Genomic DNA, 18,930 nt, shown 5'->3' with positions numbered 1-18,930 from the left:
AATAGTGCATCTAGGTCTTTTAAGGGGGGGGGGGGGAGGGGGAGAAGGATTACTTTATCCTATCCTAGGTACATGATGTATGTCTATGTTAACAGGCAAACAAACTGTATGTAGGTCTACATTATCTATGTATAGGCTAACAGACAAACAAACTGTATGTAGGTCTACATTATGTATGTCTAGGTTAACAAACAAACTGTATGTAGGTCTACATTATGTATGTCTAGGTTAACAGAGAAACAAACTGTATGTAGGTCTACATTATGTATGTCTAGGCTAACAGACAAACAAACTGTATGTAGGTCTACATGATGTATGTCTAGGTTAACAGACAAACTGTATGTAGGTCTACATTATCTATGTCTAGGCTAACAGACAAACAAACTGTATGTAGGTCTACATGATGTATGTCTTGGTTAACAGACAAACTGTATGTTGGTCTCATTATGTATTTCTATGTTAACAGAGAAACATACTGTATGTTGATCTACCTTATGTATGTCTAGGTTAACAGACAAACACACTGTGTGTAGGTCTACATTATGTATGTCTAGGTTAACAGACAAACACACTGTGTGTAGGTCTACATTATGTATATCTAGGTTAACAGACAAACACACTGTGTGTAGGTCTACATTATGTATGTCTAGGTTAACAGACAAACACACTGTGTGTAGGTCTACATTATGTATGTCTAGGCTAACAGACAAACACACTGTGTGTAGGTCTACATTATGTATGTCTAGGTTAACAGACAAACAAAACAGCAGTATAAAACATTGTCATGCCTGGTAGAAGTTTGATGACTAGAAACCAATAATAATGAGAATATAGACATCATCAAGCGTACTTACAGCGTGAGGAGAGAGAGGGGAGGTGAGCTCACTGTCCAAGCAGAGAATGAAACAGAATGATGTGAGTTCTGTGGTTGACAGCAACTAGATGTACTGAGGGGCTGAAAGGTGCTGCAGAGCTGGCTTCCTGTCTTCATGATGCCTCTTCCTGGCAACCAACACGCCAGTGAAGGGCTTTAAGAACGGTGTGAACATCTTCATGAGGAGAGAGAGGGACTTTACAAGAAATGTCTGTCTGATATGTCATAGGCTACTTGTATTTCTTCATTGGTGGCTACAATATGGAGAGTGGATAGATGGGTCCCTCCTGAGAGGTTTGAGAAACACTAGTTCTGGTGGGGATGCTGTTCATTCCCCAAACATGTTGGTAAAACGGTTTTTGGTTTTTATAACATCAGTATCCATAGCCTTTCTGAATAATGACATTACATTAATAATGACACTACATCTGATTTGATTATTTTTTATTATGAATGAATACAACTGATTGACATAATAAAACACGAAGTCATTTGTTCACTCAGCTCCTCCACATGCTGAGAGGATACAGACAGATTGTCTTTTTACATTGATGCTCTCAATCAATCATTCTGTGCTCCTCATATTGTCACTTTAGTCAACTTGAATTGAATTAGTCCACTGAACATCATGTACATTATAAAATCACTGAACTGAAGATGCGGGCCTTGATCCAATATCCACAGCAGTACACTACTTGTTTCAGTTAAGGTGGTCTGATGTGGATGTTAGAACACCGCATGGACACTGAGGGCGTTCCAGGCTGACTATATTGCAGTCAAGCTGTGCGCAGCAACCAATGGTTGTGTGCCACATCATCGATTGCGCAGTCAGGAAACGCAGGTTAACTGATATCTTAAACACAAACACCTATCCAGGCATTGTGAGATCTGGCAGGCGACTGTAATATAGTCTGCCTGGAACAGGCCCTATATTCATTTGCAATTCAATTCAAAATCAGCTCAGGCTGAGGGAGCGGGGAAAGGAAATCAGAGCACTCCTCTTCACTTTGATTGACACTTCACACACTCATACTGTATGTGCTGTGTGTCAGAGGACTACAAAAGTGGTGGCCCCCCAACACCCCCATTCTGTCCAAGCTTTCTGTTCCCTTTTAAGGTAGGTACACGGTCCCTATTCCTCTACCTCAATCTTCACATTCATTATTCTGTTCTTCCTCTTCCTCCTCTTCTTCTTCCCTCTGTTATATCCGGACGGTGCGTGGTGTTCAGGGTGGTCAGTGGGTCTGGGTGGTCAGGGTAGTCTGGGTGGTCTGGGTAGTCAGGGTAGTCTGGGTGTTCAGGGTGGTCAGGGTGGTCTGGGTAGTCTGGGTGGTCTGGGTGGTCAGGGTGGTCAGGGTAGTCTGGGTGGTCAGGGTAGTCTGGGTAGTCTGGGTGGTCAGGGTGTTCAGGGTTGCCATGGTTTCCTGTCTCTTCCTCTATGGTCAGGCTTGTGTTTGATGCGACATTTGTCACCATTCAGGCAGCCAGTGGTCCTCCAGAAGAAACACTCATCACCATTGATGGGAGCCATCCTCCTGGGCCTGGGAGAGAGACACACAAACAGTATGAAAACACAAACACCTCCACACAAGTGCTTCCATCCTTCCACCTTCTGTCAGTTATCTGTCATTTTGTACAATTCATGAGTTGATTAGTAACAATTTAGAATACAACATTATAAATGATATACGTTTATAATATATAGTTGATGTTTTGACAGATAGTCGGATGTCCTTACCCTGTGGCGGCGTACTGGGAGGCTGAGGAGGTGTTGAGGTCTAGGTTGGAGGTTGGTCCTCTGAGGAGAGGGGTTCCTGGACCCAGCGGTCTGGGTACCAAATCACCAGTCTGGTGCTCTCCAGCTCCACCACCTGGACAGTAGGACAAACCGCAGTCACAGTCAAAATAAACAACAGCATCCACTGTCAAAATACATCAAATGTAACATAGTCCCAATAGTACAATGGAACCAATACCATTGTCCCAATAGTACAAAGGAACCAATCCCATATTCCCAAAAGTACAATCTCCTGTAGTTTAATTAAGTCTAAATTGAATTGAAAGCATATCTCACATAGTAAAATGGTTTTGACAGCATTATGTTTCATCCCACCAGATGAGGGAGATAAAATTGAATGTAGAACTTTTCTTTCTGTCTTCCAACACATGAGTACCGATACATATAATTATGAAGTAGAACTGTGATGCTCTCTATGTTCTGTGCTGTCAGGTGAGGGGAGATATAATTAAATGTAGAACTGTGATGCTCTACTATGTTCTGTACTGTAGGTGAGAGAGATATAATTAGAATGTAGAACTGTGATACTCTCTATGTTCTCTACTGTAGGTGAGGGGAGATATTTAGAATGTAGAACTGTGATACTCTCTATGTTCTATACTGTATTGAGGGGAGATAGAATTAGAATGTAGAACTGTGATACTCTCTATGTTCTGTACTGTAGGTGAAGATAGAATTAGAATGTAAACTGTGATCTCAATCTATGTTCTGTACTGTAGGTGAGGGGAGATATAATTAGAATGTAAACATGATACTCTCTATGTTCTATACTGTAGGTGAGGGAGATAGAATTGAATGTAGAACTTTCCTCTATGTTCTGTACTGTAGGTGAGGGAGATATAATTAGAATGTAGAACTGTGATACTCTCTATGTTCTGTACTGTAGGTGAGGTCTCTAGTTTGCATGTGGAACTCTTTAAGTCCTGTAAGGACGCTTTGGATAAGAATTTGTTCTTAACTGACATGTAGTTAGAGATGCAGATACAGAATTAAAACAGATAGAAATGGGGCATGATGGTCATACGTTTTGAAAAGGTCCAACATGTGTTTCTCAGTGAGGTCCATAGTTCCTCACCCAGAGACAGGGACAAAAGTACAATGGACCAGTGGAGGAGAGGAAGGGGTCCCAGGGGACCATGGTAAGAATAAATCCATTACAGCAACCTCTCAACAGCCCAACATTATGAATGTGACAGCAAATGGCACCCTATCCCCTACACAGTGTTTGACTAAGACCATGAGGCTCTGGTTGACAGTAGTGGTATGTAGTTAGGGTGTCTTTGGGAAGTCTATAGAACCTATAACTGTAGAGATGTATACTCACATTAAATGATGTATTATTTAGATGTGGAACAACTAAACAACAGACTGGGTGTGATTTCAGTGAACTAACCTGGTTTGTAATGATGAGATGAACTGGAGATTAATGTTAGTTAACAGGAGCTAATGTCTACAGTATGCTCAGTGGGCTAGCATGGTCTAGAGTCACACTAACAACCCAGGTATGATATCCAGAGTTAAACATACTCACCCAGTAGAACCTGAGGGGAGGAGAGGTCCACCATTGGAGTTCTGAGAGGAGGAGAGGTCCACTACTGGAGTCCTGAGGGGAGGAGAGGTCCACCACTGGAGTTCTGAGAGGAGTAGACGTCCACTACTGGAGTCCTGAGGGGAGGAGAGGTCCACCACTGGAGTTCTGAGAGGAGGAGAGGTCCACTACTGGAGTCCTGAGGGGAGGTGAGGTCCACCACTGGAGTCCTGAGGGAGGAGGTCCACCACTGGAGTCCTGAGGAGAGGAGAGGTCCACCACTGGAGTTCTGAGAGGAGGAGAGGTCCACACTGGAGTCCTGAGGAGAGGAGAGGTCCACCACTAGAGTCATGAGGGGAGGAGAGGTCCACCACTGGAGTCATGAGGGGAGGTGAGGTCCACCACTGGAGTCCCGGGGAGAGGAGAGGTCCACCACTGGAGTCCTGAGAAGAGGAGAGGTCCACCACTAGAGTCCTGAGGAGAGGAGAGGTCCACCACTAGAGTCATGAGGGGAGGAGAGGTCCACCACTGGAGTCCTGAGGGGAGGAGAGTCCTCCACTGGAGTCATGAGGGGAGAAGAGTCCTCCACTGGAGTCATGATGGGAGGCGAGGTGAACAACTGGAGTCCTGAGGGGAGGAGAGATCCAACACTGGAATCCTGAGGGGAGGAGAGGTCCAACACTGGAGTCATGAGGGGAGGAGAGGTCCATCACTAGAATCCTGAGGGGAGGAGAGGGCTAACACTGGAGTCACGAGGGGAGGTCTTCCCTTCAGGAAACATTGTAGCTAAACCTCACAGTAAATCAATGTTTGATATATAGCATGTATTACTTTATTGTTGAAGTGTTTTGGTTAAATCAGAAATCAAACCACTGTAATAGTGGCTATGCTCCTTGTGGTGGGGTCTGGTAGTGCAGTCTGTGTATACTATGCCCCCTGTGGTGGGGTCTGGTAGTGCAGTCTGTATATACTATGCCCCCTGTGGTGGGGTCTGGTAGTGCAGTCTGTATATACTATGCCCCCTATGGTGGGGTCTGGTAGTGCAGTCTGTATATATTATGCCCTTGTGGCGGGGTCTGGTAGTGCAGCCTGTCTATACTATGGCGGGGAGACAGAGAGACAGACAGACACACAGACACATGTTTTTAATATACAATTTTAATATACAATTATAATTAATATAACATGTAAAAAACTGCAAATGCTTAAATGTATGTAATGTACTGATTACATTTTTTAAAATAAAATAAAACAATATAGGATTACGTAATATAAAACATAAAAATAAGTAATAATGTCTGACAGCAATACAAAGTAAATCATTAAACACATCAGGAGAAACTTGGCCCAAAAGCTGAACAAATTATAGAAAGCTGTTATCAATATTATCCACATTAGTTACTGAGGAAAGTAGTACTATTGATGTTATAAAACATCTGTATATGGCAAAACCCCATAGAAACAGATCAGAAATGTAATCTTAAACTACAGATAGGAAACAGATTGGGACACAAGAAACAAATATGGAAATGGGAGAATCCCATTGAAAAAAAGCAGAAGCATAACCCATCCCATTTATCATCATAATAAGAAAATAACACATATATTCCAGCATTTACTCAAAGCTAAAGTTCCTGGTCTGGAAAACCATCTAGATATGGTTGCAAGAGAATAGAGGTGTGAGGCCTGGCTTTGGATTGGAACCGTAGCTCTTCAGTCCAGGTTCTGTGGTGCTTCTCTTCAGTCCAGGTTCTGTGGTGGTTCTATTCAGTCCAGGCTCTGTGGTGGTTCTCTTCAGTCCAGGTTCTGTGGTGGTTCTATTCAGTCCAGGCTCTGTGGTGGTTCACTATCTCTCTGAGGGGATGTGTCACTGGGTGAGTCTCTCACATTCTGAACAAACACACACTTTATACACCACTTCATAAAATGACACAAACACACACACACACACACACACACACACACACACAAACACACACACACACACACACCTACTGCCTGGATGTCACTCTGGTGACCTGGTATTCTTCTTCAGAGATGTGCACTTGTTACTGTTAGGGTCAGAATGGACACTCTGTAGAGAGAAAGAGAGAGTGAGAGAGAGGGAGGGAGGGAGGGAGGGAGGGAGGGAGGGAGGGAGGGAGGGAGGGAGGGAGGGAGGGAGGAAATGCATGAGTACTTTGAGACACCTCTATCATTTTCTCTAAACACAAACACATAATAAGAGACTTACTGCCAGAGAGTCGTAGTCAGGGGACATGGTCCTCATCTTCAGACCTGTGTAAGTGTCACTGTTACAGTCAGGATGGACACTCTGTAGAGAGAGAGAGAGAGAGAGAGAACATGCTAACAGCAAAAATAGTGTGAAAGAGACTGTCGTGATACAGTAGATTAATGTCACCAGGTGTGAAGGTGGAGGTGTAACTGATATAATCACCTGTGTGTCTGTTGTGGCATCACTTCCTCCTGTGTATCTCCTGTAAAGAGGAACAGAGTGAGTTATGCTCTCTACTGACCTCTAGTGGAGGTTAATATACATTTCATATTTAACCCTGGCTAGAAAATCCTCACCTCTTCAGAGTGCAGTAGATGGCGAGGAGCAGAGCTCCAGCAGTCAGGACAGCCCCCACCCAGACCACATGAACCCAGGGAAACACTGCTGCAGGATTTACTGGGTTTAAGTGTCAAGAGGTTAGAACATATATCTGCTTGTATTTATTATGGATCCCCTTTAGGTCCAGCAAAATTAAGCCAGTTCTACAATTTTAAAACATTACAATACACTCACAATAGATTTCACAACACATTAAGTGTGTGACCTCAGGCCCCTACTCTACTACCACAGATATACAATGTACAATCCATGTGTACATGTGTTTATATTTCATACCTGTCAAATCTGTCATCTCACAGAGCACCAGAAATAGACAGAACATGACATACTTACACATGACATTAATATGGACAGGGATGGAAGTCTCTGTTCCTTTAATGTTTCTAGCTTCACAGTAATATTATATAGAAGATGACCTTGAAACATCATTTCTTATTGAACATCATTTTGTATTGAAGTATTGAAGATGTAACTTTACCTGCTACAATGATCATCAGAGCTGTAGAGTTCATAGATCCTCTTCCATTCTGGGCCTCACAGTAATATTCTCCTCTGTCCTCAGAGCTGATGTTAGTGATGCTGTAACTCTGTCCTGATGCTTTTGGTGAGGTTACGTTCTTCTTGTACCAGGTGTATTTGTCCACAGGTGGGTTGGCATCACTGCTGCAGGTCAGAGTCACTGAACTGCCATCCACTATGTCACCAGAGGGACTGACTGATACTGAGGTGACCTTTGGTCCATCTGATGTAAAAGACAGTGGATTTAAAAAAGATAACTAATTAGGTCAGTTAAAAATGTGATATACATTTTCCACAATTGTAGTTTTCCACACAATTATTTTTAGATTCACCTTCCTACTGAAGATGATCAATTCAAGTATAGTTAACTAAAGGTTTAAACCCCATGTACTCACATCTGACAGTGAGAGTCTCTTCAGCAGAGGGGAGATCCTCATGTCCTTCTACAGCACAGGAGTATCTGCCTGTATCCTCACTGCTGACTGAGAATAGGATATAGACAGGAGAGGAGGTGTTGCTGTTTGGTATAGACTGTCCATTCTTATACCAACTGTAGGCTGTGTTGGGGACCAGTGTACATTTGGTTCTACATCTCAGTGTGACTCTCTCCCCCTCTGACACAGATGTAGGATCCATCTCCAACACAACATCTAGAGTAAAATTAATCAAATCATTATCCTCCTCCAATATATGTCCTCTTATGTGAAATGTAACATTTGTTATTTTTCCATCACATAACACTACTGTGTCTGTATGACTTCCCTTAATAAGGTAATTACAGTAATAGATGTGAGACGACAGATTACCTGAGACAGTCAGGGAGACAGGTGAGCCAGAAAACTTTTCTCCAGATGTTATGAATCTGAATCTGAACCCAGCAGAGTCACTCAATCTCAGGTCTGTGATTCTCAGAGTACAGTCCCTCTCCTTATCCCCAAGGTACTCTATATGACCCTCATACCCTGGCACTGAGCTCAGATCTTCAGCCTCCATACCAGACCATTTAGTAAACCAGAAAGCTTGTTTGATCTCATGGTAACTGGGATATGTGTAAGAGCAGGATATGTCCACTGTTGACCCCTTCAAGGCACAGATACTCTGATGGGTGTAAGTCAAACTCCAACACTTCTGACCTGAAAGACAAGAAGACAATAAAACACCTTATATAAATCTTTCATTACAATATCTACCGATATACACTGATGTTGTTTATGAAGTAGAAAATCAAACAAGTGTAACAGTTTACATTCGTGACAAGCATAATTTGAATAATGATCCATTAATTGATTCATTGGCATAAGTCTCACAACCTGAAACAAATATGTATGAGATGTTTATTTTTAAAAACACACTCACACACTGCAGGAGAGAAGATATTATCATAGCCTTTTACAGCACAGGAGTAACTGTCTGCATCACTAAAGGAGTCTGAATACAGGCTGGAAGTGTCCTCCTTTACTTTGTGTCCGTTCTTGTACCAGATGTAGGTGGGGTTGTCAGTCAGAGTACAGGTGGTGATACAGGTCAGTGTCCTCTTCCCTGCCTCTGTGGCAGGTGTCACCTTCACCTGCAGGTCTGAATACAGAGTAAATGACAATAACATAATTAAGTATTAAGTATAAAATATAAAGAAACCAACAGTGAATACATCTATCAGTATGATCATTTGTTCAGTGTTACCTGTGACAGTCAGAGTTGTTCCAGGGAAACTGTGTCCCCATCTTGATGTCTGTGTGTTGAATATGAACTTGTACTCAGCAGAGTCCTCCTCTCTCAGATATGTGATTCTCAGATCTGTGATTCTCAGGGTGGAGCGACCTCTCTCCTTCTCTCCAACATACTCCACATGACCTGCATATCCTGGGTCTGTGGTTAGGTCCTCAGGCATCAACTTATCCCTCCACCTAGATCTCTGTTTAGGACTAAACCAGAGTGATGATATGACAGTATCATAACCACTGCCATAAGTACAGGATATGTCCACTGTTGACCCCTTCAAGGCACAGATTGTCCTCTTGGTGTAAGTCACTATGTTGCAGTCCTGATCCTGGACACCTGAAATATAATGGAATCACATGAGTACATTATACAGTATTTTCAGTTATTTTCAGAAATGAATCAAATTCTGTATACATGCTGTATGAGATTCCATATTAGATTCCCACTCACACACTGCAGGAGAGTGGAGGTCCTCATGGCCTTTTACAGCACAGGAGTAGCTGTCTTCATAGTTACTGGAGACTGGGTCTTTGTACTGGGGGGAGGTGCTCTCATCTAGATGTTGTCCGTTCTTGTACCAGATGTAGGTGGGGTTGTCAGTCAGAGTACATGTGGTGCTACAGGTCAGTGTCTTATCCTGATGTCCACCAGTCACCTTCACCTGAAGACCTGGAGAAAAAACAATATCACTGTAAATCCCTTTATCACTGACTTATCACTCTAATACAAAGATGGAAGAAATCCTATGTTATACAGACATAAACACAAACCAAGACATTTATCCTGAACTAAATGGAATTCAACAGTTTAAATATATTGAATGTAACTGTACCTGTGACAGACAGAGTGACTCCAGGTTCACCAGTATATAGAATGTAACTGTACCTGTGACAGACAGAGTGACTCCAGGATCACCAGTATATAGAATGTTACTGTACCTGTAACAGACAGAGTGACTCCAGGATCGCCAGTGTATTGAATGTAACTGTACCTGTGACAGACAGAGTGACTCCAGGATCACCAGTGTATTGAATGTAACTGTACCTGTGACAGACAGAGTGACTCCAGGATCACCAGTATATAGAATGTTACTGTACCTGTAGCAGACAGAGTGACTCCAGGATCACCAGTATATAGAATGTTACTGTACCTGTAACAGACAGAGTGACTCCAGGATCACCAGTATATAGAATGTAACTGTATCTGTAACAGACAGAGTGACTCCAGGATCACCAGTATATAGAATGTAACTGTACCTGTAACAGACAGAGTGACTCCAGGATCGCCAGTGTATTGAATGTTACTGTACCTGTGACAGACAGAGTGACTCCAGGATCGCCAGTGTATTGAATGTAACTGTACCTGTAACAGACAGAGTGACTCCAGGTTCGCCAGTATATCTCCATGTTCCAGTCTGATCTGTAAATCTGAACATGTACGCAGCTGAGTCACTCTCTCTCAGGTCTGTGATTGTCAGGGTGTGACCATTCTCTTCATCCTCATGGTACGTCACACGTCCTTTGTAGTCTGGGTCATCACTCAGACTAACAGGAACCTCAGCATCATATTTAGTGAACCAGAAGGTTGTTGTGATTGTATAGCCACTGGGATATGTGTAAGAGCCCTGACCCCTTCAAGGTACAGATACTCTGAGTGGTGTATGTAACACTCCAGCCATCCTGACCCAGTACCACTGAAACACAGTCACACAACACAATGGTATCAGAATTAAGACAAGGCCAATTGGCTCACACTGAAAGTAGGGTTTGTTCACAAGTTGTTGCTGTAGTTGCTGAGTGTGAATGGAAACTGTAGAAAAGCATCACTCAGTGAGGTGTGAAAGATGATTATTTAAAGTGAAGTGGAGACGCCTAACAGAACACACCAGAATAACATTATGATTCTTATCCTTTTAGAAATGTCTGTAGATTGATAAACAGAGCAACTAAAAGATAAGAATGAGACCATACTGTAATGGTTTTCCTCCTCTTCGTCTGAAGAGGAGAGGCGAGAAGGATCGGAGGACCAATATGCGGCGTGGTAAGTGTCCATGGTTGTTTATTAAAACACAAACTGAACACTCCATACAAAACAATAAACGCAACGTGAAATAACGAAAACCGAAAACAGTACCGTGTGGTGTAAAACACAGACAGGGAAACAATCACCCACAAACAAACAGTAAAATCCAGGCTACCTAAGTATGATTCTCAATCAGAGACAACTAACGACACCTGCCTCTGATTGAGAACCATACTAGGCCGAACACAGAAAAACAACCTAGACAGACAAAACATAGAATGCCCACCCAACTCACGTCCTGACCAACTAATTAACACAATGACTAGGGTCAGAACGTGACACATACCTGCTACAGACCAGAGAAAGACCACCAACACACTTCCTGCTGTTCTCAAGGCCATTGTTGCATCTCCCACCCTGCAGTCTTAGAAACATAAACAACAACTCACTCTATAGCTGGTGAATAACTCCACCTGATACATTGAAGTAGAAACTGTAAATGGGGTACAGGGCCTCATTACTGAAAATGAACCAGGCTCATATTGTGTTGTGTTGTATTGTGCTATATGGTTGTCTATGTGAATACTGTCTGTCTGTAAGTCACTATGTATGTAATGTGTGTGACGTGTTGCATGTCTGTCTACATGTCTATTTAAGATGAGATGCTGTATGATAGAAAAATAATTTCCTAATGGATACAATAAAGTCATCATCAACAACAACAACAATCACTTATTGACCAGATCTGTAGAACTGTAAACACATATTTCTACATTGATTGTTCTGAAGCTGTTTTAGTCTCAGAACCCCAAATATAGAGGATAAATGTTCCATCCTTTACAGTCCGTCAAGCTGTACAGCAGCCTAAAGACTGATCACCAGGTTGAATGATAGCTGCTATCACCAAGCTGTACAGCAGCCTAAAGACTGACCACCAGCTTGAATGATAGCTGCTATCACCAAGCTGTACAGCAGCCTAAAGACTGACCACCAGGTTGAATGATAGCTGCTATCACTAAGCTGTACAGCAGCCTAAAGACTGATCACCAGGTTGAATGATAGCTGCTATCACCAAGCTGTGAGGATAAACAGCCAGTGACACACACACACACACTTTTTTTAAGGGGGTAGCTCAGCTTCAATATTGCAGATAGATTGTGGCTTCCACAATGTAATTGTCTGAATCATTTCCAATTCCCTATTTATATAATTTTTGTCAATATATGCAATATATATCAACGATAAATATATATATATATACATTATATTTAATATATACTAATATACTGTATATATACAGTATATATCATATAAATATATATATAAACAGTATACATCTTCCAAGGATAATTTGTAAAAAATGCTAATAACTTCACAGATCTTCATTGTAAAGGGTTTAAACACTGTTTCCTATGCTTGTTCAATGAACCATCAACAATTAATGAACATGCACCTGTGGAACGGTCGTTAAGACACTAACAGCTTACATACTATAGGCAATTAAGGTCACAGTTATGAAAACTTACTGACTCTGAAAAACACCAAAAGAAAGATGCCCAAGTTACCTGCTCATCTGCGTGAACGTGCCTTAGGCATTCTGCAAGGAGGAATGAGTACTGCAGATGTGGCCAGGGCAAAAAATTGCAATGTCCGTATTGTGAGACGCCTAAGACAGCGCTACAGGAAGACAGGATGGACAGCTGATCATCCTCGCAGTGGCAGACCACGTGTAACAACACCTGCACAGGATCGGTACAACCGAACATCACACCTGCAGGACAGGTAAATGATGGCAACAACAACTGCCCGAGTTACACCAGGAACGCACAATCCCTCCATCAGTGCTCAGACTGTCCTCAATACAGTGTGGAGCATTGTCAAAAAATCCACTATCATCAACGGGTTACGAAAGGCTGGACTGCTGCGTGTTGAAGGGGCAGCATGAGCTCAGCGGGGTATTTGCCTCCGGATGAAAGTGACGAGAGCGACAATGAAAACGATCCAACATCGGATGAAGCAATTCTGAGGCTATTCAACTCCGACACCGAAGGAGAAGACTTCAGTGGTTTCAGTGCACAGGAGGAGGAAGATAGTGACCAATGACTTTCTTGGTAGGCTACTGTTTAATTTTTGTTACAAGCTGTGTTTCGTTAAAGCCTATTTATTTTTGTTACAAGCCGTGTTTCGTTTAAAGGCTGTGTAAAGTTCATTCATTAAAGGCTGTGTAAAGTTCATAAGCCACACATGTCTATAAGCCGCAGGTGCCTACCGGTAGGTAGGCACCTGCGGCTTATAGACATGTGTGGCTTATTTATGTACAAAATACATATTTTTTAATAATTCAGTGGGTGCGGTTTATATTCAGGTGTGCTTAACCTCTTAAGTCGACCCTCTACTTTTTTGAACATTCTGTTAAAAATCGCGCAACATTTCAGCGCCCTGCTACTCATGCCAGGAATATAGTATATGCATTTGCTTAGTCTGTGTGGATAGAAAACACTCAGACGTTTATAAAACTGGTTAAATCACTGCTGTGGCTTTACCAGAACGGCATTTACATCGAAAAGCACAGGAAAAACTGATCACTGAAAATGGGAAAATATATCCATGCGCTACTTGAACCCATTGATAAAGGTGAACCACAATTAATTGACTGAGGTTGCAGTACCTACAGCTTCCACACGGTGTCTAGAGTCTTGTCATTTCCCTTCGAGTTTTTTCTTGGTCAAACACATGCAAGGCACCGTATTTCTTCAGGTCTAGGACCGGATATTTTCGTTGAGTTTCTAGCCGGACATTTTTCCAGACGGACAGCTAATGATCTTTACATCGCCTCCTGATGAATTTTATCGCTTATTAACGCTTACTAATACCTAAAGTTGCATTACAAACGTATTTCGAAGTGTTTTGTGAAAGTTTATCGTCGACTTTTTGAATTTTAAAAAATGACGTTACGTTTTGAAACAATGTTTTTTTCGTTTATCACACAGTCTACATATAACGATATCTAGGCTTTATATGGACCGATTTAATCGAAATAAAGACCCAAATAGTGTTTATGGGACATCTAGGAGTGCCAACAAAGAAGATGGTGAAAGGTAATGAATGTTTTCTATTTTATTGTGCGGTTTGTGTAACGCCGAAATGCTAATTATTTTGTTTACGTCCCCTGTGGGTCTTTTTGGGTGTTACATGCTATCAGATAATAGCTTCTCAAGCTTTCGCCGAAAAGCATTTAAAAAATCTGACTTGTTGCCTGGATTCACAACGAGTGTAGCTTTAATTCGATACCCTGCATGTGTATTTTAATGAACTTTTGAGTTTTAACTAATACTATTAGAATTTAGTGTAGCGCATTTGCATTTCCAGAGCTCTAGTTGGGACGCAAGCGTCCCGAGTAGAAGCAACAGGTTAAGGTCTTTGTTCTGAACTATTCGTACTGGTCCTTTACTCTGGATGATTACACTAGGAATAGCCGTTGTGTTAGAGGGATTGGTTGAACTTCGGCCAATCATATTCTCCTTATCGACTCTAACTTCTGCCACCTGGAACGGTACCATAGTATCAGTTGAAAACTGGTCGAAGCCCACATACCATAACCCGAGGTCCTGAGTATTGACCGCCTTAATGTTAATTCGCACCTTTATACAATACTTCCTTTGCTCGGGAACACAGTCCAAAACGCCAACCCTTACTATACTCCACCTGGTCCCAAATTGAGTGTATGGGTTTACGTAGCCATCCCTTTCAGTGTGAGCTATGACCTGGCTCCACGACTTACACGGTGATTTACACAAATACTTCCCATAGAGTCCCATGGTTCTAGACTGCCAAGGAGTGAATGACCCCAATTGGTCTACACAAAATTTTACTGAGAGATCCTTGCCCAATTCCACCCTCACTTCCTTACTGTTTTGTTTCAGTGACCTTTCGAGAATCTTTGGTAACATCCCATTTCCCTCATCTAGCACATGAGTCAAATTATCCTCTTTGGCACTCTCCGGGGGATCATGGTGAATCAGGAATATGGCCCCCACAATAAAACAGCTCAGGACGGTCAGCGCACACGTGAAGCCCCACCCTCTCCCTGAGAACATATCAACAGCCAGAGGCCAAGCCATCACTTCACTTCTATGAACGCTCACAGCTGGGGAAAGGTTGGGTATAGGGAATCTTCAGAAGGAGTTTGACCCCCGTTCCATATGGGTCACGGTTCCTCTCCTACTCCTGTGTATGTTCGACAGTGTTAGTGTGCCTTACCCTCTTACCATGTGTGATATGCACCCAGGTAGATCTTTCGGCTAATCTCACAGCGAAGGCAGTCACCAGTAGTACTTGGAATGGTCCCCCCAACAGGCCTATGGGACTGGATTGAGTGACTTCACCTGTATTTCACCTGTAGTGCATAAAATCTTGGACATACAGGTTTGGTTAATAAAACAGTTTCTTATTCGTTCTGTTTATTAGCTAAAAAAAAAAGTATTAGTTAATTATCCCGTAGGTCACATCCTATTCTAGAACACTATTTACCCATCCCCCCTTTGTTACCTGGCTCTGCCCAGGTAACCACCTTGCCTTATTTTTAAACAATGACTTAAGGTAAGATTTAGTGAATTATCCTTATGTCTGACATTATCATTTAGGAGTGCCCCTTTCATTTTCCACATGTCCAATTCTCGCTTTTGTCTCCACTCAGTAACTGTTATCTACACACTATGTTATCTTTGCTCGTCCTGGCTCCCCTTCTAAACTTCTCTCTGCTCTCCAACCTTCAAGGTCTCTGCAGTGCGGGGGAGGGCTCTTCTGTCTGCCTGTGGCTCTGTTTCTCATGTTTCCAAATTTGAACTACATGTCTCACTGTTTGGCTTTATCTCATTTCTTTAGATTTAAGTTACCCTCTCCTGCTTATTCGGCTTAATCTCTCATGATTAAGTTTAGCTCTTTTATGGAAATCTTACCAATAGCTTTGACTTTTGAATCAGATTTTTAGGTCTAACCTTACAACTATAAGCCCAGGGTTTGTAAGGCCCTAGTTAAAACCGTATTTTCCGGTTGTGTCAGTAAAGAACTCTAATAATCGTTATCTCACGCCACTAATTGTTAGACTCCCCTCTCGCATGGAACTATCATGTCTATAGATATGGCTTTTCTCTAAATTCCTTACATTTCCTTAATCAATCTATCTTAATCCTAACAATAATCCTAAATTATCACAGATGTCCTATATTCCTGTTAAATGTAATACTATTTAAAAACTTATAATAATCAATCAAGGTCTAATAAATGCTAACCATATTAAAAATCCTTCCTACACTAACAAGCCCTCTCCTTGGGGACCCTCAGTATTCTATCTGACAATAACATGGATTTAATATGTGTTGCAAAGTGTGGAATAAAACTTTGGTCATGGAAAACAGAGTAAAGCAGAACAAAGCATTATTATAACCCATCTGGTCCTCTCAGCTACTCCTATCCTGCACCAGGTGGGCACCATGCCACCCTTCACGACAGGGAGAACAAACATACATGGGTCATCCTCAGTCAGTCTCATCCTCCCCTGAAAGCATGCTTCAGTATCCGCATCTCCAACTGGAGCATCAAGCAAAGGCATCATGCCTGAAGCCTTCACCACATCTGTAACAGACTTCTTGAAACACGGTATGATGCAAGCAGCACAACACATCAATAACAAAAATACAATAATTAGGGTCAGAAATCCAGTAACCACCATACCAGTGTACTTACCAAACCAGGCCAAGACATCAGACTCCTCCACCCCCGCCATGGTCCTCATCTCAGCAGATAGTGCATCAAGCCCATTTAAGGGCATTAGATATACTACCATCTGGACTGGTGTTATTAGGAATATACGTGCAACATTGTTCACCGAACATCTTGCAGACGCCCCCTGACTGGCAAGAAGCATATCCAAAGCAAGTCTATTCTTTATAAGACAGCCACAAATTGTCCCTACCATCAAAACCAGTCTCAGTGCCTAATTGATTAATAGTTGAATAGTCTAACATTAATTACCTGAATGGGATTTTTTATCCAGTGGTGGCAGGTTCGGTCCAGGGGTGGTAGAGGAGTATGTCTGGCCCTGGTTCGTCTGGGACCTCTGGTTTTGGCAGTACCTTAATAGGAAACACACCCATCGTGTCTGTCACGGTCCTTTGTGGTCCGAGGGTGTAAGTGCCTGCATCAGAGAGCTTAATAGTTTTGATGGTTAGTAGGATTTCATCACCTTTACAAAGTTCAACAGTGCTCCCAGGTTTCCCCCATATCATGGAAAACCTATCCACCTTTATGGGATCCCCTATGCTATAAGGATATCCTCTTCTCCAATCCCAGAACTGTCCTAAGTTGGTTATCATGTAATCCCCATACGGACACCCTCCCCCATTACACAGGTAATGTCCCCCGTCTTTTGACACTCCTGTACACGGGTGTTAAAACCAAACAAAAATATCTCAATTTCTTCCCTGCCCTGTTGGCTCAAAATATGTTATCTTCCCCTATTTATTCTCAATGATGAATATGACTTTCTCTCTGTTACAATACCAAATCACTAATAGCCCATTCAACAACTTCACAGCTAATGTTATAAGACGGAATCCTGAACCACTTTCTCATTTGCGGTTCAAACACTAATTATAACCCCTCAACCAAAACTGCTTCATTTCTAATGAATTTACCTTAAAACTAGTAACTCAATATGACTCAATATGAACTCAATATTCATTATACAAATGACTCTCCCCTGAGGCTGATCAGACCTCAGAAGCCAGTCATGATAAGGTCAAAAGGTCATACCATTATAGACATAACGAATCCTTTATCCTTACAATAGAAATAGTCACCTGTGTAATTAAAACCCATAAAATAACATCTCATAAGGTTCCATATGTGAGCGTGCCTCTTTAAAATACCCTTGCACTAAAACAAACAGTTCTAACAGTTGTTTTATGTGTATAATTTGCAGACCTTTTTCAATTTGGTCGTTTAAAGCTGCTCTCTCCCCCACTCTCCCCAAAGTTATAATCCCAGGAGGCCTCTAAAAATGAGACACCACACACCTAACTCTCATTCACTAATGCTACCTCGAATCAGAAACTCAATAAGTGAACTATAACTAAAACCTAATGATAATTCCCCTTTGACTCAAATCATTAATCATAAGTTTTAAACATCGTCTACGGATATGTTTACTTAACCTGTTGCTTCTACTCGGGACGCTTGCGTCCCAACTAGAGCTCTGGAAATGCAAATGCGCTACGCTAAATGCTAATAGTATTAGTTAAAACTCAAAAGTTCATTAAAATACACATGCAGGGTATCGAATTAAAGCTACACTCGTTGTGAATCCAGGCAACAAGTCAGATTTTTAAAATGCTTTTCGGCGAAAGCATGAGAAGCTATTATCTGATAGCATGCAACACCCCAAAAGACCCACAGGGGACGTAAACAAAATAATTAGCATTTCGGCGTTACACAAACCGCACAATAAAATAGAAAACATTCATTACCTTTCACCATCTTCTTTGTTGGCACTCCTAGATGTCCCATAAACACTATTTGGGTCTTTATTTCGATTAAATCGGTCCATATAAAGCCTAGATATCGTTATATGTAGACTGTGTGATAAACGAAAAACATTGTTTCAAAACGTAACGTCATTTTTTAAAATTCAAAAAGTCGACGATAAACTTTCACAAAACACTTCGAAATACGTTTGTAATGCAACTTTAGGTATTAGTAAACGTTAATAAGCGATAAAATTCATCAGGAGGCGATGTAAAGATCATTAGCTGTCCGTCTGGAAAAATGTCCGGCTAGAAACTCAACGAAAATATCCG

The 18,930-nt window shown here is 41.8% G+C and overlaps 1 protein-coding gene across 1 annotated transcript; it reads right to left on the bottom strand.

The window, feature by feature from the left end:
• Positions 1-5,342: 5,342 nt before the first annotated feature.
• On the bottom strand, positions 5,343-18,487 carry LOC135569027 (sialoadhesin-like). The gene is given in 15 exon segments (XM_065015848.1): positions 5,343-6,054; positions 6,192-6,274; positions 6,434-6,514; positions 6,638-6,677; positions 6,772-6,871; positions 7,293-7,556; positions 7,729-7,983; positions 8,140-8,466; positions 8,690-8,908; positions 9,014-9,388; positions 9,503-9,721; positions 10,415-10,674; positions 10,676-10,745; positions 11,421-11,498; positions 15,343-18,487. Coding segments are annotated over 13 exon segments (2,334 nt in total). The 5' UTR covers positions 11,476-11,498; positions 15,343-18,487; the 3' UTR covers positions 5,343-6,054; positions 6,192-6,205.
• Positions 18,488-18,930: the final 443 nt, after the last annotated feature.

The sequence above is a fragment of the Oncorhynchus nerka genome, unplaced genomic scaffold (genome assembly GCF_034236695.1).
Source record: "Oncorhynchus nerka isolate Pitt River unplaced genomic scaffold, Oner_Uvic_2.0 unplaced_scaffold_1252, whole genome shotgun sequence".
Taxonomy (NCBI): domain Eukaryota; kingdom Metazoa; phylum Chordata; class Actinopteri; order Salmoniformes; family Salmonidae; genus Oncorhynchus; species Oncorhynchus nerka.
The sequence above is the reverse complement of the archived record's forward strand: the minus strand, read 5'-3'. Positions and strand labels throughout refer to the sequence as shown.